The sequence below is a fragment of the Balaenoptera ricei genome, chromosome 4 (assembly GCF_028023285.1).
Source record: "Balaenoptera ricei isolate mBalRic1 chromosome 4, mBalRic1.hap2, whole genome shotgun sequence".
Classification (NCBI taxonomy): domain Eukaryota; kingdom Metazoa; phylum Chordata; class Mammalia; order Artiodactyla; family Balaenopteridae; genus Balaenoptera; species Balaenoptera ricei.
Genome location: NC_082642.1, coordinates 89,470,126 through 89,493,204, shown reverse-complemented (window position 1 = coordinate 89,493,204; position 23,079 = coordinate 89,470,126). Strand labels below are relative to the sequence as shown.

The 23,079-nt window shown below is 35.7% G+C and overlaps 1 protein-coding gene across 5 annotated transcripts in view; it reads right to left on the bottom strand.

The window, feature by feature from the left end:
- The window catches only part of UBXN7 (UBX domain protein 7), a 74,556-nt gene that overhangs the window by 33,311 nt on the left and 18,166 nt on the right, over positions 1–23,079 (bottom strand). For all 5 annotated transcript variants that reach the window (XM_059920859.1, XM_059920863.1, XM_059920861.1 and 2 more), the window contains 4 exons: positions 21,359–21,506; positions 18,610–18,677; positions 12,465–12,530; positions 11,116–11,228 (listed from right to left, as the gene is read on the bottom strand). In XM_059920859.1, the coding sequence (XP_059776842.1) occupies positions 11,116–11,228; positions 12,465–12,530; positions 18,610–18,677; positions 21,359–21,506 (395 nt within the window). The remainder of the gene's footprint in view (positions 1–11,115; positions 11,229–12,464; positions 12,531–18,609; positions 18,678–21,358; positions 21,507–23,079) is intronic.

Here is a 23,079-nt window from a genome sequence, read left to right as displayed (position 1 = left end):
AACTAAGCCCGCGAGCCACAACTACTGAGCCCATGTGCCAAAACTACTGAAACCTGCACACCTAGAGCCCGTGCTCCACAACAAGAGAAGCCACTGCAATGAGAAGACCACGCACTGCAACAAAGAGTAGTCCCCGCTCGCCACAACTAGAGAAAGCCCGCGCGCAGCAACGAAGACCCAAAGCAGCCAAAAATAAAATAAATAAAATTTAAAAATTAAAAAAAAACATTATTTTTTAATAATTACATTATTTTGCTTATATGTATATAGTTATACTGTCCATTTGCAAGCATTTTTCAAATTTAAATGAACTGTTTTCCTTTTATTCACTGTTATTTGTTATAGTAGCTGGATTTTTATTGTACATGTAAACATCTTTACCTGAAAAAGATTCCACAAACAAGGGCAACAAGTCACATAATTCTATTGTGCTGTCAATCCCTATCCACAAATATATCTCTCTTTTTTAATAGTTGTAACTAGTATGTGCATATTAGTTTATGTTGTTTTATTTTCTTCAACATCATTTTCTATAAACATTTCCAAATATATTCATCTCGATTATTAGGCATGTGGTATTTCATAGAATCATTCTAAATCTTTCAGTAAAAGCTGCTGAGGATTTTTTCTCTCAGGGTTGTTTTCCTAGGAGTGTATTTCAAAATTGAGATTTCAGATCAAAGAATGTTTCAGAATAATCTCCAAAAGACTCCCCAATTTATAGTACAAATATCAATCATGAGTGCATGAGTGTGCACTTTCTTTTTTGCCTCACATTTCCTCATCACCATAATGACCTAAGAAATATTGCTGAACTGGAAAAGAATGGCAGAAAAGCAAATGAACAAATGCTACCTCAAACCTTTGCATAGAAACAATGAAATGAAAGCCATAGTTTTGAATAATTTTGTCCTGGAACAATATTTTTTCCAAATCAGTTTGACATGGGAAAATCTTAAGAATCAATTAACTCAGGTTAACAATAATTGAAGAACATACATCATTTTGGAGGTACTGGAGAATATAAGACTAAGAATATCTTTTGTTTTATAACAAAGTTTACACAATCTTACAAAAATTGTTATCCTATTTTTCTGTACAAATCCCCCAGAGAAAATAATTTTATAATATTCATTACTGATTCCACAGGTGAAAAACCCAAGTTCTAAAAGGAAGTAGCCCTATATTGAGCCAGAAAGCTACAATTAACTGGTCAAAAGCTTATTTTTAAGTATACAAATTTAATAAAATAACTCTCTGCTTCTAGAAAGTAATAGTATTCCACTTAATTCCTTGCCTATAGTAAGCACATAGATTTGATAAATGGGAGATAAATTAGTAATTATATTGCTTTAACTGAAGAAAAAGTATTTGAGAACAAAGAAAAAAAATAACACACTCTAGAGAGACAGATTGAAGAGTACATAATCCCTATAATAAGGTAAATTTATTAAGTCTGCCTCAACTACAACACTGACCAAAAAAAAGTATAACGAACTTCCCTGGTGGTCCCATGGCTAAGACTCCACACTCCCAACGCAGGGGGCCCAGGTTCGATCCCTGGTCAGGGAAGTAGATCACACATGCTGCAACTAAAGATCCTGCAAGCCGCAACTAAAGATCCCGCATGCTGCCACAATGATCCCACATGCCGCAACTAAGACCCGGCGCAGCCAAATAAATAAATAAATATTTTTTTAAAAAAGTATAACACTGAAAAATAATAAAAGTCCAGAATTCAAAAACAATGGAGAGTCATTTGCTATTGTTTTTAAAAATTCATTTATTCACATTCACACTTTCATTCATTCAGATTCATTCATTTGACAAATATTTGAGGATCTACCATGTTTCAGGTACAGTTACAGATGCTGGATTTATAGCAGTTACCAAAACAAAAATCCCTGCCTTCATGAAGTTTACATTGGGAGAAACCTTATACAAGCAAAAGAAACTGGAAGATGTTGTTAAGCAAGTACTTCTAATATAAATCAAAATTACAATGAGGTACCACCTCACACCAGTCAAAATGACCACATTAAAAAATCTACAAATCTGGACAGGGTGTGGAGAAAAGGGAACCCTCCTACACTGTTGGCGGGAAGGTAAACTGGTGCAGCCACTATGGAAGACAGTATGTAGGTTCCTTAAAAAACTAAAAATAGAGCTACCATATGATCCAGCAATCCCACTCCTGGGCATATATCCCAATAAAACTATAATTCAAAAAGATATATGCACCCATATGTTCACAGCAGCACTATTCACAATAGCCAAGACATGGAAACAAGCTAAATGTCCATCAACAGGTGAATGGATAAAGAAGATGTGGTACATATATACAATGGAATACTACTCAGCCATAAAAAAGAACGAAATAATGCCATTTACAGCAACATGGATGCAACTAGTGATTATCATACTAAGTGAAATAAGTCCGATAGAGAAAGACAAATACCATATGATATCACTTATATGTGGAATCTAAAACATGACACAAATGACCTAATCTAGGAAACAGAAACAGACTCACAGACATAGAGAACAGGCTTGTGGTTGCCAAGGGGGAGAGGGGGTGAGGGAGGGATGGACTGTGAGTTTGGGATTAGCAGATGCAAACTATTATATATAGAATGGATAAACAATAAGGTCCTACTGTATAGCACAGGGAACTATATTCAATATCCTGTGATAAACCATAATAGAAAAGAATATGAAAAAGAATGTATATACATGTATAACTGAATCACTTTGCTGTACAGCAGAAATTAACACAACATTATAAATCAACTATACTTCAATTAATTAAAAAAAAAAAAAGAAATTACTTCTAGAAAGAAGGGCTCCAAAAAAGACACAAATTTCATGCAAAGCAACAATGTTTGGAGGGAACATAAGAGAATCTTATATAATCTCACTAAGTATACTAGTTATATGAGTCAAGGACAAGAGGTGAGAGTGGGCCATGGGACAAATGATGAACCTTTCCTCTTGGAATTCATTAGGTTGTGCTGAATCAACATTCAAAAGCCATTATAGAGAAACCCAAGAGCAAGTGTGGCTATACCAAATAGAGAGGTATGTGACAAGGACTATCTGTGATAATGGGAGAACAGTGAGAGACTAACATCTCTCCCAGTCCCAAACAGATCAGGAAAGTATGAAAAGAGGATACAGAGGAAAAAATAATTTGCTTGAATAAATATATATGCATAAAGTCAAAAAGGAAATATATTAAAATATGCACAATACTTTCTTATGTAAATGGAAACTACTATTATTTTTCCTTGGTTTTTTCCTATAATTTTTGCCTAATTTGAATAAAAATATAAGCTATATATAAAGTTTATTTAGAAAAACTTTATCTTACGTATTTTGTTACTGAATCAGTTCTTTACATTTTAACTAAAATGTTTTTACTTGCATTTATAGCAAGTACTTTTGAAATTAACAAAGTACTCTTAGTAGGACTAGGTGCATGTGCAATTGAATGGCAATTTTTATATTTTATTTTTATTTTTTATAAATTTATTTTATTTATTTATTTTTGGCTACATTGCCTCTTTGTTACTGCACGTGGGCTTTCTCTAGTTGCGGTGAGCGGGGGCTACTCTTCGTTGTGGTGAGCAGCTTCCTCATTAAGGTGGCTTCTCTTGTTGCGGAGCACAAGCTCTAGGCACACAGGCTTCAGTAGTTGTGGCTTGCAGGCTCTATAGCGCAGGCTCAGTAGTTGTGGAGCATGGGCTTAGTTGTTCCATGGCATGTGGGATCTTCCCGGACCAGGGCTTGAACCTGCATCCCCTGCACTGGCAGGCGGATTCTTAACCACTGCACCACCAGGGAAGCCCTGAATGGCAATTTTAACAAATAAACATGTATTTCTTATGAAAATAAGGAATATTATGGAAATTGTTCTGATTCGTTCTGTACAATATACTCTAGATTATGCCACTCAATCATTTAACAAAGATTTAATGAGGGGCAACTGTGTGCCAGACACCCCTCTATGCACTGTGAATATACAACAATAAATAAAACAAAATCCCTGTGTTCATGGAACTTACATGCTAATGGGAAATAAGAAAACCTAAGAAATGTTCCCTTGCCCGGGTCAGGTTATTCATCCTAAATCCCTTGCTAACTCAGCTCCAGCTACACTGGTTTCCTTGGCTGTACCAGAAATATGCCCAAGCTCTTTCCAACACCAGTGCCTTTACACTTAACTGTTTTTCTGCTCTTCCCTAAGACCCTTCTATGGTTTACATTCCCTCACTTCTTTCAGGTTTCTCCTCAAATCTCATTCTTTCAGAAATATATCCCCATCTTCCTATCTGAATCAGTCCTCTCTCATCACAATTATAAATGTATGTGAAACCTATGAAATCAACCTTGCTTTTCATTTGCCTGTAAGAACACATGCACCTTAATGTCCCCAAACAGAACAGTCCTCTCTTTGTCCCTTATTCTATTTTATTCTTTCTCCCAGCAACTACTGTAACCTGAAATTTCTCTGTGTGTCAAACACATACATAAAAAAATATATACATATATATACACTAAATGTTATATAGGTATTGTTTTTTATTTGCTGGTAGCCTGTTTCTCCCTCTAGATTATAAATTTTTTGATGGCAAAGGACTTTGTATAATTTGTTTACCACAACCTCCCTGTGGCAGAAACTGCTTATAGGTAACAAATACTCATTTTTCCCTTCTCCTTAATAGAATCTCCAAAGAAAAAGAAATAAAAGGAATACAAATTGGAAAAGAAGAAGTAAAACTGTCACTGTTTGCAGATGACATGATACTATACATAGAGAATCCTAAAGATGCCACCAGAAAACTACTAGAGCTAATCAATGAATTTGGTAAAGTTGCAGGATACAAAATTAATGCACAAAAATCTCTTGCATTCCTATACACTAATGATAAAAAATCTGAAAGAGAAATTAAGGAAACACTCCCATTTACCATTGCAACAAAAAGAATAAAATACCTAGGAATAAACCTACCTAGGGAGACAAAAGACCTGTATGCAGAAAACTATCAGACACTGATGAAAGAAATTAAAGATGATACCAACAGATGGAGAGATATACCATGTTCTTGGATTGGAAGAATCAACATTGTGAAAATGAGTATACTACCCAAAGCAATCTACAGATTCAATGCAATCCCTATCAAATTACCAATGGCATTTTTTACGGAACTAAAACAAAAAATCTTAAAATTTGTATGGAGACACAAAAGACCCCGAATAGTCAAAAGCAGTCTTGAGGGAAAAAAAACAGAGCTAGAGGAATCAGACTCCCTGACTTCAGACTTTACTATAAAGCTACAGTAATCAAGACAATACGGTACTGGCACAAAAACAGAAATATAGATCAATGGAACAAGATAGAAAGCCCAGAGATAAACCCACGCACCTATGGTCAACTAATCTATGACAAAGGAGACAAGGATATACAATGGAGAAAAGACAGTCTCTTCAATAAGTGGTGCTGGGGGCTTCCCTAGTGGTGCAGCGTTTGAGAATCTGCCTGCCAATGCAGGGGACACGGGTTCGAGCCTTGGTCTGGGAAGATCCCACATGCCGCAGAGCAGCTAGGCCCGTGAGCCACAATTACTGAGCCTGTGCATCTGGAGCCTGTGCTCCACAACAAGAGAGGCCGCAACAGTGAGAGGCTGGCGCACCGCAATGAAGAGTGGCCCCCACTTGCCACAACTAGAGAAAGCTCTCGCACAGAAACGAAGACCCAACACAGTCATAAATAAATAAATAAATAAATAAAAATTAAAAAAAAAAGAATGCTCCTTTATTCATAAAAAAAAAAAAAATAAGTGGTGCTGGGAAAACTGGACAGCTACATGGAAAAGAATGAAATTAGAACACTCCCTAACACCATACACAAAAATAAACTCAAAATGGATTAGAGACCTAAATGTAAGACCGGACGCTAAAAACTCTTAGAGGAAAACATAAGAAGAACACTCTTTGACATAAATCACAGCAAGATCTTTTTTGATCCACCTCCTAGAGTAATGGAAATAAAAGCAAAAATAAACAAATGGGACCTAATGAAACGTCAAAGCTTTTGCACAGCAAAGGAAACCATAAACAAGACAAAAAGACAACCCTCAGAATGGGAGAAAATATTTGCAAACGAATCAACGGACATAGGATTAATCTCCAAAATATATAAACAGCTCATGCAGCTCAATATTAAAAAAACAAACAACCCAATCCAAAAGTGGGCAGAAGACCTAAATAGATATTTCTCCAAAGAAGACGGACAGATGGCCAAGAAGCACATGAAAAGCTGCTCAACATCACTAATTGTTGAGAAATGCAAATTTAGAGAAATGTAAATCAAAACTACAATGAGGTATCACCTCACACCAGTTAGAACGGGCATCATTGGAAAATCTACAAACAACAAATGCTGGAGAGGTTGTGGAGAAAAGGGAACCCTCTTGCACTGTTGGTGGGAGTGTAAATTGATACAGCCACTATGGAGAACAGTATGGAGGTTCCTTAAAAAACTAAAAATAGAATTACCATATGATCCAGCAATCCCACTACTGGGCATATACCCAGAGAAAACCACAATTCAAAAAGACACATGCACCCCAATGTTCATTGCAGCACTATTTACAATAGCCAGGTCATGGAAGCAACCTAAATGCCCATTGACAGACGAATGGATAAAGAAGTTGTGGTACATATATACAATGGAATATTACTCAGCCATAAAAAGGAACGAAATTGAGTCATCTGTTGAGACGTGGATGGACCTAGAGACTGTCATACAGAGTGAAGTAAGTCAGAAAGAGAAAAACAAATAACGTATATTAACGCATGTATGTTGAACCTAGAAAAATGGTACAGGGGCTTCCCTGGTGGCGCAGTGGTTGGGAGTCTGCCTGCCAATGCGGGGGACGCGGGTTCGGGCCCTGGTCTGGGAAGATCCCACATGCCACGGAGCAACTGGGCCCGTGAGCCACAATTGCTGAGCCTGCGCGTCTGGAGCCTGTGCTCCGCAACAGGAGAGGCCGCGATGGTGGGAGGCCCGTGCACCGCGATGGGGAGTGGTCCCCACTTGCCGCAGCTGGAGAGGGCCCTCGCACGGAAACGAAGACTCAACACAGTCATAAATAAATAAATTAATTAATTAAAGAACGTGAATTTCTTTAAAAAAAAAAAAAGCTTAGGCTTGAAACGCTTCTGTAATTATAAAAAAAAAAAAAAGAAAGAAAAATGGTACAGACGAACTGGTTTGCAGGGCAGAAGTTGAGACACAGATGTAGAGAACAAACGTATGGACAGCAAGGAGGGAAAACCGCGGTGGGGTGGGGATGGTGGTGTGCTGAATTGGGCGATTGGGATTGACATGTATACACTGATGTGTATAAAACTGATGACTAATAAGAACCTGTCGTATAAAAAACCAAAACAAACAATCAAAAAGCAACTAACACGAAACTTTCTTTGGGTTATTTGTATGGAAATATGTTAATATAAATGTTTCAGACATTACATGAAATTTCTAAAAATCTTGTATGTTCTGGTATAATGTTATAAGTCATAATTCTAGTTATTACTTCATTTTAAAGTATATCTCAGAAATAAAAACAAACAAACAAACAACAAAAAAAACCAAAAAGACACATGCACCCCAATGTTCATTGCAGCACTATTTACAATAGCCAGGTCATGGAAGCAACCTAAATGCCCATCAACAGACGAATGGATAAAGAAGATGTGGTACATATGTACAATGGAATATTACTCAGCCATAAAAAGGAACAAAATTGGGTCATTTGTTGAGATGTGGATGGATCTAGAGACTGTCATACAGAGTGAAGTAAGTCAGAAAGAGAAAAACAAATATCGTATATTAACACATATATGTGGAATCTAGAAAAATGGTACAGATGAACTGGTTTGCAGGGCAGAAAATGAGACACAGATGTAGAGAACAAACACATGGACACAAAGCAGGGAAAGCGGCGGGGGGGTGGTGGTGGTGGTGTGATGAGTTGGGCGATTGGGATTGACATGTATACACTGATGTGTATAAAATTGATGACTAATAAGAACCTGCTGTATAAAAAAATAAATAAAATAAAATTCAAAAATTCAAAAAAAAGAAAAGAATCTCCAATTTTCAGCTAAGCATCTTGACTTCCTAGTGTCCTCTGCAACTAGGTGTGGCCACATGGCTAAGTTCTGTTACCAAGTCCAGGCTCGCTCTGCTCGCTGCACGACAGGCCAATAAATCCAGAGATGAGGTGTTGAGGCAAGGGACTTTATTCGGAAAGCTGGTGGACCATGAGGACAGCAGACTACTGTCTCAAAAGAACCACCTTATCGTGGTTTGGATGCCAGTTTCTTTAATAGAACAGAAAGGGGGAGGAGATGAGGAAGTAAAGTAAAAAGACCGTTAAGTTTTGCAAATATCCCCTGGAATAGCCAGCCTTGGGGAGGGGATGTGTTAATTTCTTCTTTCTTGCAGCCATCCACAGGTGGACAGGGTTAGGATGCTTCCCTGAACAAAGGCACTTTGGTTTAACTTTCAGACAGAGGGGCAGGGTTCCCTGAGGCAGGCCATTATATATAGACAGTATCCTTTTAGTGAACAAAAGCAGCAGAAAGCAATGGTTAAAGCAAAAGAAACAGATTCAACATGTAGTCAGATTTGGCTCTTCCCTGTTACAGTTCTGGTCAATGGAATGTGAGAAGTGATGTGTATGACCTCTAGGTTGTGCCTTTAAAGGGAAAAGGTGTACCCTTCTCGGTCACTCCCTTCCTTCATGCTAACTGGAAAGCAAACATGGTAGTAAGCCACCTTGAATCATGTAGACAAGGGCAAGCAAGACCTCGCAGAATAGGACAGAAAAAACTGCATTCGTAATAACTTCATAGAGCAGAACCATCCTAACAGCATGGACTTCTATCTTGTTTAAGTTAATGTTTGTTTTATTCCTGGTCTCTCTCACACATAGTTAAATCTTTATCCCAATACACATAATCCCATCCCCTAGAACAAGGCCTTGTAACAGGAGGCCTCGCTAAATATTTACTGAATGAACAAGTGAACTAATCAATCTCATCTGGTTAGCATGAGCCAGAACCCTTGAACATGGTCTACCTCTAGTTACATTAAGAAATAAGAAAGTCTATGAGCTTCCCTGGTGGCACAGCGGTTAAGAATCCACCTGCCAATGCAGGGGACATGGGTTCGAGCCCTGGTCTGGGAAGATCCCACATGCCGCGGAGCAACTATGCCCATGCTCCACAACTACTGAGCCTGCGCTCTAGAGCCTGCGAGCCACAACTACTGAGCCCATGTGCCACAACTACTGAAGCCCGTGCACCTACAGCCGTGCTCCACAACAAGAGAAGCCACTGCACTGTAACAAAGATTAGCCCCCATGTGCAGCAACGAAGACCCAACGCAGCCAAAAATAAAATAAATTTAATTTAATTTAAAAAAAAAAAAAGAAGGAAGTCTAGTTTCTACACCTATAAAACTGTGGCTCAGATCTACATCTAATTCAAACCTGTGGGTCCTGCCTGAGCAGCCAGACTATTCCTTTAATTTTTAATATTCACCTCTCTAAGTTTCAATGACTTAATTTTGCATATTACTTCCCTAATTTCTATAAAACTAATGGGTATATCATTAGTCATAATGAAATGCCTACTTTTTCTGGGAATGTTTATATCATTTAAAGGCTTGTAAATGATAAAGTTGAGTATTATCAGTGAAAAAAATGAAGATTGTTGAAAACAACATAGGTCACAAAATTCAAAGAAAAAAGGTGACACAACTTAACAAAATGAATCAAACTTCAGGTAACAGTATCAAAAAAGATTCACATTTTCCCTTAATAACAAGCCGCAGAGTAACTGCTTTTTATGAGCCCAAAGTGACCAAATTAAATCAAGCTCAGAGTTATTTAGTTAAGCCCCAGAGCAACACAAAAGCTAATGAAAATAGAAAGCACATCAAAACAAACTCAGATCCTTTTTGTCTTACATATTGTGCTATTCTGTCAATGGTTATATTATCACCATAACAGTAGAAAGGATAGGCAGTTACCATGTTAAAGATCATGAACGAAAGATGAAGAAAACTGAGGAGACATCTAACCTGACATCTTTGACCTGATAAATGAACACCAGACTCCCTGAACTTTATTTACACAACAAAAAGAAACACATTTAATCAAATCTCCATCATCTGGATTTTGTTACACGCGGCCAAACACTTTCAGGTTTTACAATTCAGAAAATTAAAGAATTCAGAAAGAAAAAGCTTACAGTTAAATTTCTTAACCTAAATATTTCATTTAGGCTACTTTAAGAGTATCTCTAAGGACAAAATTTTTTTTTAAAAACAATCAAAATTCACTTCTAAATATGTAGCTACTAACGTCATTTTTACAGTTATTGTTTGGCCTACTTTATCCTAACAGAAAAGACTTACCTGAAATGTCAGTGATTTACATCTACAGAAATGCTCTTCTGATTCAAAAGAGCGTTAACATGATAGTCAACACACAAAAGCAAGTTGTTTGAACACCTCAACAGAAGAATGTTTAAAATCCTAACTAAACGCATTCATTTACCAAATACCATGTTCCTATTAAATGCTAGAGACTGGGTCCCAAGGATCACCAAAATAAAAAGAAACATGGTTCCCCTGCCCTCAGTAAGCGTATAATTTAGCAGACAATCATATAAACCTGCTCCGGAAAGTTTTCCTTTGGCTTCAGCTAAATTAAAACAAGAACTAAGGGAGAACATACTCCGCAACCACAGAGACATTCTTTTAAAACACACTAGGATCCTCATAAAAAATATGGGTAAAAGATACCTACAAACAACTCACAAATGGTCAAAACAGACACACACACAATATTCTCAGTAGTAATTAAAAATATATAAACTTTTAAGAAATATAAATCAATGTAACCTTCTAGGTATCTCATACTTACTAAGATGCCAATTCTCTACATGCTGAAAACTTTTTTTTGCTCTTAGAAAGAAAAACGCCACTAAAAATGCAAAAAGATTCATAGCTCAGGCTTAGAATCTCCAACAACTTACTGTTTCAAAGCTGCCTTTATGCATCAAATCAATGGGTGGCCGGAACAGATCTGCAAGGGTAGTTAGTTTCTTGTCTATTGCTCCTCCATTTCTTAATTCCTGTTCTTGCCGAACTGCAACACAGGAGGATGAGAAAGTTTCAATTAGCCATAAAATAAAAGTCATGAATCTTGCAATTAAAAAAAAATGTATCAGTTGCAAGAACTAACGAACAATGTGCTTGACCTCAAATGCAAATGCAAAGATCTAAGGCTGACTCTGAAAAAAAATACAAAGTCAGGTGGGGAGGGAGTCTTAAGACTTGGTGCTCTCTATCCAAAGGTAAGGATAAAAGTGGAAATTATGTAAGAGTCGCTTATTCAAAATATTTCCTTCACATACTCAAAACTAACTTTAGCACAGGAGAAAACTTTCATCTTCATTTATCTATTTCTGAAACTCATCCTAATTTATCTAGCTACATTCTAGTTGTTTCTAGCTACATTCCCAATCTTGAAAGATTATGGCAGTGAGAGAGAATGACTACTGCTGTCATCTTCTCCTGGAAGGGCACAGGATTCCCTGGATGACCTGAGTCAGTCTGGATTCCATGTCAACTCTCAAGTTACAAGACCTATCTGTGCTGCAATGAGCTCATTATAAATTATTACAAAATCAAATATGGTTCAAGAGTTTCTCATATATTCTCTAAACATAACTGTCTTTTCTCTAGGATCCCATTGCTAAATCAGTATTAAGTCCACTAAAAGGAGAAGGCCAAGACTCTCATTCTTATTCAACAGAAAGATATAAACCTATTCCAAACAACTGTTGCCAAAATGTTAATAGTGGCTGCTTTGGGTAGTATGGCCTTTTCTTCTTCTATTTTCCAATCCCTACAATAACCATTTTCATTGTGGTCATTCCTTTAATTGACATATATCAGGATCCTCAGGAAAATCAGTTTTTTATTTTATTATAGTCAGCATTTAAGTGCTCATTCAGAAACAGATTAAGTTTGTAAATTACCATATTTCTCACATTATATCCATCTCTCTTATTCTTCTATAACCAAGTAGGTTGGAATCTGGAACAATTCAGCTCAAGGGGGAGTTAATAACAATCACAGACTGAATTCATAATTTAGTTTTTAAATAAGATGAATCCTCAAAGTTATTAGGCCTAATATTAATCATCTTCTTAAGAAAAAAAATTATATAAAACAAACTAGGATCTTGACCTGAAGGGGAGTGTGTGGGTGCTTTTCCACCTTGCGGTTTTAATCTGTGGGAGAGGAGACAGGGGAGAAAGACAATGAGAGAGGGAGAGGGCGGGAAAAAGAGATGATAAACTGGTTCATAGATACTTACTAGTTTCAGTTTGGAAATCCCGGAAACCATCAAATATTGAACGTGCAGGCCGTCGTCTTTTAGGAGCTATAGGAGGAAAAAATGGAATTGATACAAAAAGTTAAACATTAATTTTGTAACAATTCTAAAAATGTCCTTATCTATAGCAATTTCTTATTTTAAGACACTCAGATTCATAATGGTGCCCTCCTTCAAAATATAAAATACTTCAAAAACCTTCAAGGCATTCATATATAATTAACCATCTTCAGCCCAATCATATTTTACAAAAAAGAAAATTAAGGCCCAGTTAAAAAACTTGGCCAAACTTGTGTAAAAAGATAGGAAGAAAGATTTTGAGGATGACTTCCCATGGCGATGAAGCTACACACATGCTGCAAATACATAATTCAGGTCAGCCTAAATGATCTGCCTACCCTTTAGTATAATACTTGAGTAAGTTCTAAACCATAATATTTAAGAACTACCTCTTAGTAAGTGGATACACATGCAGAATTATAAACACCAAAAAACTAATTTTGGAGGAAAAATTTTTCCTACAGTTACAGAGAAATGAACAGAACCAACGTCCTTTGATACCTTTGTATAGCGCCTATTACCCAGTCCTTAAGTATTGTACAGATAAAGCTGAAAAAGCAATCATCAAAATGTTATCTTCCTCTATGTTCTTAAACATAAAAATTTTACCAGGTCTTAAATGGGAAAAGAATCTGAAAAAGAATAGGTATATGTATTACCGAATTACTTTGCTGTACACCTGAAACTAACACAACACTGTAAACCAACTATACTCCAATAAAAAAAAAAAAGTTATGTCATTTATATACATTACAGTAAATAAGGACATTTAATGATTCTTTCAATATGGGTAACAGTTATTCAGTTGGTTTATGGCAAGCCCCAGGAGCACTGTCAGCATGTAACCAGAACAATGCTACACATTAACAGATGATGATTGCATAGTAAGATTAGACAGAAACTATAAAAGTCCCCCATCCCATGTCAAAGCATCTTTCCCAACAGCCTGTGTTTGCCATTAAATAGGGTAATTCTTTTAAGCTAAGAATTACTGAGTAAAAAACAAAACAAAAAAATAACAAAAGAATGCAGAACCATATGTTTAAAAAATCCCATATTTGCTTAAAGCATTATCAGGTCAGTATATCATTTATGCACATATGTGTATCAGTATTTATATTAAAGAATCAATATTATCTCTAGGAAAAGGAAATTTGGTAAAAATCAGAGACTTCCATATTTTAGCTTTGTACTGAATTTCAAAATTTAAATTGAATTTTACATATAAATTGTTTTATTTAAATAAATTATATAAATTATTAATTTTAAATTTTATTATTTAAACTTTTAAAATTTAAATACTGCATTATTTTTCCTCCCTCCCTTTATAAACAAGAAGCAAGAAATGTTATTCTTTTCAATCTTGGAACTATTTTTAATCAAGAGTCAAGAGTCATGTATCTTAAATGTACATGTTTCCAGCAGCAATAATATTTTTTTTAACATCTTTATTGGAGTATAATTGCTTTACAATGGTGTGTTAGTTTCTGCTTTATAACAAAGTGAATCAGTTATACATATACATATGTTCCCATATGTCTTCCCTCTTGCATCTCCCTCCCTCCCACCCTCCCTATCCCACCCCTCTAGGTGGTCACAAAGCACCGAGCTGATCTCCCTGTGCTATGTGGTTGCTTCCCACTAGCTACCTATTTTACGTTTGGTAGTGTATATATGTCCATGCCGCTCTCTCACTTTGTCACAGCTTACCCTCCCCCCTCCCCATATCCTCAAGTCCATTCTCTAGAAGGTCTGTGTCTTTATTCCCGTCTCACCACTAGGTTCTTCATGACCTTTTTTTTTTTTCTTAGACTCCATATATATGTGTTAGCATACTGTATTTGTTTTTCTCTTTCTGACTTACTTCACTCTGTATGACAGACTCTAACTCCATCCACCTCACTACAAATAACTCAATTTTGTTTCTTTTTATGGCTGAGTAATATTCCATTGTATATATATAGCAGCAATAATATTAACTGCTCAAATAATGCTTTCTTAAAACTCATTATCAGATATTATTTAACCATAACAATTAAGAAAGTAAGGTTATCTCAGGATAAGACATAAAACAGCTGCCTAAGAAAGCATATTATTATTGGGGAGGTAGTACATAGTACATAAAAGGTACTTTTCTTCTACTTTTAAACTGCCAAAGGCAGGCCAGTCAATATCTACATTCTTCACACACACACACACACACACACACACACACACACTCTCTCTCTCTCTCTCACTCCCCGCCCCCACCCCACCCCCCCAATTTAGCCCTTCTCTATTATACACTTGATCTCCTGGAGATTCATACTAGCTCCTCTTACTGCTAGCTTTCCAACCACTCTCTTTTATTTCTTGGGCTCGTGACCTGCTCCCATTTGTTTCCCCCTTATATACCCTAAGTCTAACCAAGAATCTCTACTCAAGCCACAACACCTCTAGCTCTAGGATCATTATTACTCCTGCCTGCCTCCTCAATATGTGGTTTCCTCACTCTTCCAAACCATATGCTATAAGTAAACATCAGTCCTCTGTACTCTCACTCCACTGCCCACGTAATAGGAGTGTTGGTCACTGAGGTCAAAGAGACTAAGCTACAAAGAGCTAAAAGAGATTCAAAAAGGAGCCTCATAGTCAGAATAGGGGAGGAACAGAGAACAAAAATTTAATGAGCAGAGCGGCACTGTTTCACATTTTCACAAATCTCTGTTAATAACTGGTATAAGAGAAGACACCTGAATTTTTAGATCTGCTTCTGCATTCAATCTGCTGCTATTCCTTTAGTTCATGTATACGAAGAAAGTTAAAATTCAACTTCACACAGACATGTAGTTGTAAAAGGGAAGAGTATTTTAATAGTGTTTTAAGATAATTGTGAACATTCTCCCCTGCTACCACACCAAAGCTCAACCAGTGGTAATTTCTTAAAGGTTGGTTGCAACATGGAATCTGAAATCTTATCAATGAACTTTTCATACTCTGCTCCATTAAAATCCATTGGTCTTATGTGGTAGGCAGGCTCTGTGATGGCTCCCGATTATCCCTATCTCCCGGGATTCATAACCTGTGTGTGAACATCTTGAGTATGGGCAGGATCAAACAGAATGTGGCAGAGGTGATGGGATGTCACTTCCAACAGTTAGGTTAGAAAAAGATAGTGGCTGGAGCTCTAGTGGTGCAATCTGTTAGCGCATGGTACTTATACAAAAAGATAGTGGCTTCCATCCATCCTGGGCTGCCCTCTCTGGCTCTCTCATTTGCTCTGCAGTAAGGAACTGATGTCTCCAGCCAACCAGCAGCCACGTGAGTAAACTAAGATCTTCCTCTAGTCACGCTCTGAGATGATTGTAGCCCTGGCTGACACCTTGATTATACCCTGTGAGAGACCCCAAACAGAGGCACTCAACTAAGCCACACCTGGATTCCTGACCCACAGAAATGGTGATACAACAAATGTTTGTTGCTTCAGGAAGCTAAATTTTGAAGCGATCTGTTAAACAGCAATAGATATATAATCTATATTGCATACATAGATACTTACATATAGATCCGAATAGATCTTTCACCCATGCACAATTTTGTAATATTGTGCTTTGGTCATTTGAAAATACTTGTTCACTGAGTCATGCAAATATTCCAAATACTGACCATTTCATCATACGATATTAAAAAAAAAAATCACCAACTGTTAATGTCACTGCTAACCTCATCAGAAAGCCTTTAAGTACTGGGAAGCTATCAAGCTCACAATCATGCACATAAACTTTCTAAAATTCTAAGTTCTGCCTGAAAGCCTTTTTTTCTTTTCTTAAATCACTGGCAACAAATAATGTCAGTTGTTTGCCTTAAAGCAGTTAACAGGCTTTGTTCACATTCAAGAAAATGTTTGCCAAATGCTTAAGTCTAAATAACTATAGTTTGTCAGTAATCTTTCAAGAAAAATGTTCCATAAAAAAAGCAGCTAGTTTTGCTTTCAACTCAAACTGTACAAGTGTTTCACCTTAAAGTAACCAGAGTACTTCAGTATGCAGAAGTGCTTTATGCACACATCCTATTTCATCAAACAGAATAGTTTAAAAATGTGGATCTAGAGCAAATGAAATTAATTTTTATTGCTTTTGCTTTTTTTTTTTTTTTAAACTGCACGTGTGTGTCAGTGAAGAATTCAACAAATAGTAGCAGTTTGGTGCCACTGTCCTGATTCAATTAAGATGCAGCAGTATGACCCATCACTGCTTCTGAATTATCAGCCCAAATGTCAATACAGTGAAAAAGGCAAATAACTTGTTAGTATTATTATGAAAACAGTTTTGATCTTACAGACCCACTAAAAGGGCATCAGGGACTCCCAGACCACACTTTGAGAATCACACTTTAAATCAATACTATCCCTGGGACTTCCCTGGTGGTCCAGTGGTTAAGACTCCGCTCTCCCAATGCAGAGAACCTGGGTTTGATCCCTGGTCAAGGAACTAAGATCCCACATACCGCCACTAGAGAGCCCGTGCGCCACAACTACTAAGCCTGCATGCTCTAGAGCCTGCACGCCACACAAAGACCCAGCGCAGCCAAAATTATTTATTTATTTATTTATTTATTTATTTATTTATTTAAAAATCGATACTATCCCAAAGAAGAAAATAGTTCTCCAAAAACCTTTTCAAAGTTATAATAAGGTCTAATAATGAAAGTTAGGACTGACTCCCTAACTGTATAAAGTCATTCTCACCCCCCTCACCAAACCAGATGTAGAAGGAAGAAAGTGGAGTTTCAAATGGGGACTCTTTTGCCTCTGTTAAACAGTAAAATAGCACAGAACCCATTTGCTGTAGTCTTCCCCACTCAAAGATCTTGCCTTTATTCCTTGCAATAAAGGAAAGATAAAGCTTCCAAGGGCATTCCTCAGCTCCAAAATCTGTAACATTTATATGAAAAAAAAAAAACATGAACAATGCTTTATTACCTCTGGTATATTAAAGGCACAATGACTAGCTAAATTGAACAGTTCAGAAAGCACACATTATATTTCAATATTCAGACCATATCGTTTTCTTCCTCCCATCTTTATTTCTGAATCTGGAAAGTATATTCTTTATTCCTTTCCACAGTAAACTCCAAAGCTGCCAAGTTAAAAATCAACCTTAAAACTCTCAACTAAGTTGCTTTTTCAAATCAAAAGATATGGTTTATGTAATTTTCTTCATCCTTTTCTTACAATTTATTTCTTCTTTATTTTAGTTTACCTACAAAACTTTTTATAGGCCTATTTCTCTGCACTGCTGTTCTCAATATATACAATATACATTTCTATGTCTCTGTCTACCCAACCAAACCATAACTTTATCTGCTGGGTTCTTTTTTTTTTTTGCCCATGCCGCATGACATGTGGGATCTTAGTTCCCCAGCCAGGGATTGAACCCGTGCCCATTGCACTGGAAACGCAGAGTCTTAACTGCTGGACCGCCAGGGAAGTCCCCTATCTTCTGTTTTTTAATATACCTATTAATGACTAAAATATCTGGCTCACAAAAGGTAAATAAGTGCTTATTAAAATAAAACTATAAATTTTCTTTAAATTTGATTAAATGTTCCATTTTCTACTATCTTCTCTATGCACCCCAGACTGATACCACAATTTTTTGCATGGATTAGGGATTACTTCCTCCTTTTTTCAATACAAGAACAGCACTTCTAGAAACTAAAAAAGAGTGAAGGTACAGCATATCAAGACAGTAAGGATATGGCAGTCAAGTGGGTACCCAAAAAACAAAAAATAATCATAGTCTTTTATCTAATGATAGATTTGTTTCCATTTTAAGGCAGCAGTTCTTTTTGCTTATTTTCCTCCTTTTGGCCTTTTGCAACAACTATCAACTTTTTAATCTGGCTCACTCCTCGGAAAGAGCCAACTGTGCAACTTTCCTGAGGGGAGTACAGAATTACAAGATAAGAATCAACTCTACTTGAAGTAACAATCTCTGAGCAAGCCTTCATATCTTTTGATAGCTTCATTAAAATCCTGAAGACAACAGTAAAGTCAAATAAAGCTAAGGAAAAAAGGTAAACTTACCACCAAACAAAGGTTCTGGTTCCACCAAGATTTCCTGCTTTTGAGGAATTGGGGCACGGACTTCCTCTCTATTAAAAAAAAAAAAAAAAAGTGGGAAAATATCCAAATGAAAACTGTTTTCTGCTACCTATTCTTACTGTAACTATTGTGTACATATTCAAATTAACAAATAAAATGAACAACAGATTTAGTGACTTTTAGGAACCACATTAAATTATGATAAATGATTGTCAGATGATTTCCATATAGAGATGAACTGGAATAAAGTACCTGGCATAGATAGTGCAAATGGGTTTATAAAGAAAGAGAACAAACAGAAAAATAAAAAATATTTCTCCTTTCCTCTAAGTTCCCTGCCCTAAATTCTTCAGAAAAAAAAGAAGATAGGAAATTTACAAACACACACACACACAAAATTCAGGCAAAAAATTAATGGAAAATATGAGCTTAATAAAAGCAATATTACATCAACACTATATCAAATAATAGATAATTAAATCACAGATATATTAAAATAAGCTTAAACAGGTAGTTAATTTTATGCTAGTTATGAAGTTGGCTAACAAAGGTAGTACCATTGGATTACTTATTAAATAGACACTAACATATATAAAACAGAAAAAATACTCTTTTAAAAGCTAAAAACTCTTCAAAGTTTGCCTCCAGAGGGTTTACTAATAATCCATCTCTTCCAGTGAACAATACTCATTTAAAATATGCTGTAAAAATGGTGTGTATCCCTTTATATATCAGTTTAATTATTTTAGTTTTAACTCAAATACGAAACTCTGCTGATTAATGCTCATAGCAAGTAAGAGTAAGTTTCAAATTTAATATGCTCCCCTTATAATAAATATTAATTTACATTAGGCCTAATGTTTTTCATTCAGGTGTTTCTAATAGTAATAACTGAGCTTAAGGCCCTGTTTTTGACACCTAAAAGTTGAAACTTCAAAATATACTTTATTTAATACAGTATCAATACTCATTTGTCAACAAAAACTAACATTCTGTAATCAAAGAACAACTAGTTAGAAAAAGAAATCTACAATAAGCCAAATGAGTGAAGGATAAAGGATAATTCAAAATTATGTTAAGTACTCTTTCCTACTGGATTTCAGTCACTGCTCACATACAGAACTGCAATACTCTAAAGAAACAGACAATGCGTCTCTAAGATGAAGCTCTATTAAATCTCTTTCACCAAAGAGAAATAGGCCATTATCTTAGCAAAACTAAAAACTTCTAACACATCTTTTACCTGAATAGATCTTTCCATTATTGGTATAATTCACTTTACAGTGTGTGTGTGTGTGTGTGTGTGTGTGTGTGTGTGTATACAAAGTTATCTCAATCTAAGGCAATTTAATTACTCAAAAAACAAGCCTTAATCTGATGAAATACATCAATTAGGGTGATGGCTTAATTAGTAGTCCCTATACAGAAAGACTTGATTACTACATGTTTGAGGTCATCTATTCCAAGATTGCTAGCTACCCAACAAAATGGAAGAATGGAACAGAAGGTGAACTGTAAAGAAAGAAAATTATAGTTTAGGAAGTAGGTGACACTATCAAATGTTAATCAATTAGTAACACAAATAATCTAAGTCAAATTATAATGTAACTCAGCAGGAAAAGACATTCATTAATCAAAACTATTTTTAAGTACAATTAAGAAAACATGTTTTAAACAGTGAGGACTGATATGTCCCCCCAAATCAGCTATGAATACCTGTTATTCAAGTGAATGTAAACTAAATCATGTTTTCATATTGATTTCCATTAAAGATTTGAGTTATGTTGGTGGAGAATGGGCTATCAAACTTGAAATACACAGTCAACATCGATAGGAAAAAACTTATATAAAATATAAATAATAACCTCTAGAGTTCACACTTTGTGGGGAAACAATATTACTCTAGAATCTGGAACTAGATTAAAAAAAAGAGGCAATCATGTCCTGAATGTTTATTTGGCTTTTTAAATCTAATTTAGTAAAAATAAAATCCATGTTTTTGCCTATTCCTATTTAAGGGGATTCTTCTTATTTAGTATCTCATGTTGTAAACACTGAAGAGTTATAAATGGCTATGAGTATTAAAGTCTTATTTAAGGATGTTTGAAATTTTGACTCAAAAATCAATGTTTTTCATTTGAGTAGCATTCATCTCTCATATTTTCCAAAGACTACTAGAATTTTGCCTAACAGATATTCATTTCAAACTCTCACTGGTATCAAATGTAAAGGGCAGAAAATACCAAATGTATTTATCATCTGTTACTATCCTCTATATATTACAGTTCTATATGCTGAAGGTGCCTCTAAAGATTAGCGACATGTAGTTATTTAAGGCATAAATTTTTCTTCAAAAATTTTTCATGACAACTCAAAACTTTCCTGGGACAATGTAGGAAAATCCAGAATTGGGAAATCTGAGCTTTATTGGGCTTTCCTTCCATATCTGCTACTTAATTGTTGTATAGCTTGGGGAAATGGCTATCCTTCTGCTTCCTCTGTAAAATGTGGATAATAATGCCAGCCTATAGGGTTCTTCTGAGGATTAAATAATGGACTTGACAGTGTTGTAGAGAACTTAAAGCATATAAGTATAAAAATTTTCACCTGACACTTTCAGATGCTTTCAACTTTTAATTTGTTCAAAACAGAGAATTAACCTAACATGTAAAAATGTAACTGCTCAATTTTGGCAGGGGGTAGCTCCCAATAATAAATAATAAATTCATACTCTGTGTGTGGTCTGACAGTGGAGACACTTGCTGAACTGGTACTTGGCTCTTCAGCGATTCCTCCACCATCCAAAAACATAGTGACTGCCATCTCCAGATTATTGTTGCAGGCTTCAAGCATATGTTTCCCTACACTTTCACTTGCACCTGAAATAGTATAAAAACAAGAAAAAAGTTTAAAAAAAGACACCTTCTTACATTCAGTTCACATTAGACTACAGAATTCCCAAGCGAATAGTACTTTTCCCTCTTTAGAATGAATGATTTTTAAAACAAAAACTGTTTACTTCTATGCTTGTTGGCTGATTACTGTGAAATATACAGAGCTAGAAAAGAAAGCAGCTGCATTAAAAATAGTAGTCTTCCTTCATAATAAAACAAAAACTAAATAAAGCATTTATTTGCCATTTCTTTATATGGGCCGACTATATATTTGTTAACAAACTGAAAAATAAAATGAAAGACTATACTCTAGAAAGTTAGAAATACTTTGTTAGAAAGAATGCATTCAGTTACCAATTTCTACTTCTATAAGAAAGGAAACACTTTAATAACAATGGGAGAGAAGGGAGATGGGACTTTTTGTCAAAGATATAACTAAGTCAAAATTTGGTAAGAAATGTCAATCTTCATCATTTAAAACTGGCCCTATCACACACTCACTTGTACAGTAAAGCAAGCATAATCTGTTTGATGCAATGTAAACTGGTGAAGCCCTTTAACAAATCAATTTTATAACATGTATCAAGAAACACAATGATTGTTACTTTCTTGACCCAGTAATTTGGGCATGTGGTCTAAATAAATCTACATAAATCTATATAAAGTCTAAATAAATCTACGTAAATTTAGTCTAAATAAACCTATATAAAACACCTGCATAAACATGTCTATACATGTGTCCAGTATAGCTTTAGTTAAAATTGAAAAATTATAGATAACATAAATGTCTAATAGTAGTAGAGTCTAAATTGTAAATCTAGTTGGTGGGACATTTTGTGGGCATTAAAAAGCATCTCAGGTCACAAGAAACTATATTCAATATCCTGTAATAAACCACAATGAAAAAGAAAAAAAAATAAAAAGGGAAAAAAAAAACCATCTTAGGCTTTCCACTTGGGATGACCTTCCTTCTACCTGAACTGTGTCCCTTAAGAGTCTCCTGCAGTGAAGGCTGTGGGTGTGTGTGTGGTTTTTTGTTTGTTTTTTGTGTTTTTTTTGGTCTGAGAACACCTTTATTTTGCTATTGTTCCTGAAAGACAGTTTCATCACTGGATATTCTTTTTTAAGGCTGACAGCTATTTTCTCTCAGTACACTGAAAATAGCATTCCAGTGTCTTCTGTTGTTGCTTCTGAGAAGTAAGTTGCCAGACTAAAGAAAAACATTTTTAGAGTAATCTGTTGTTTCTCTCTAGTTGCTTTTAAGACCTTCTCTGCCTTTGGTCTTCTGCAGTTTCACTCTATTTCCTGGGGCTGATTTTATTTATCCTCCTTGGGATTCACTGGACTTCCACCATAAGGACTGTTTTCTTTTATCAGTTCTGAAAAACTCTCAGACATTTCTATATAAAAATTACCACACAAGCTTTAAATGATACATTAAACAAGATGGACTTAATTGATATTTATAGGACATTCCATCCAAAAACAACAGGATACACTGTCTTCTCAAGTGCTCATGGAACATTCCCCAGGATAGAGCTTATCCTGGGTCACAATT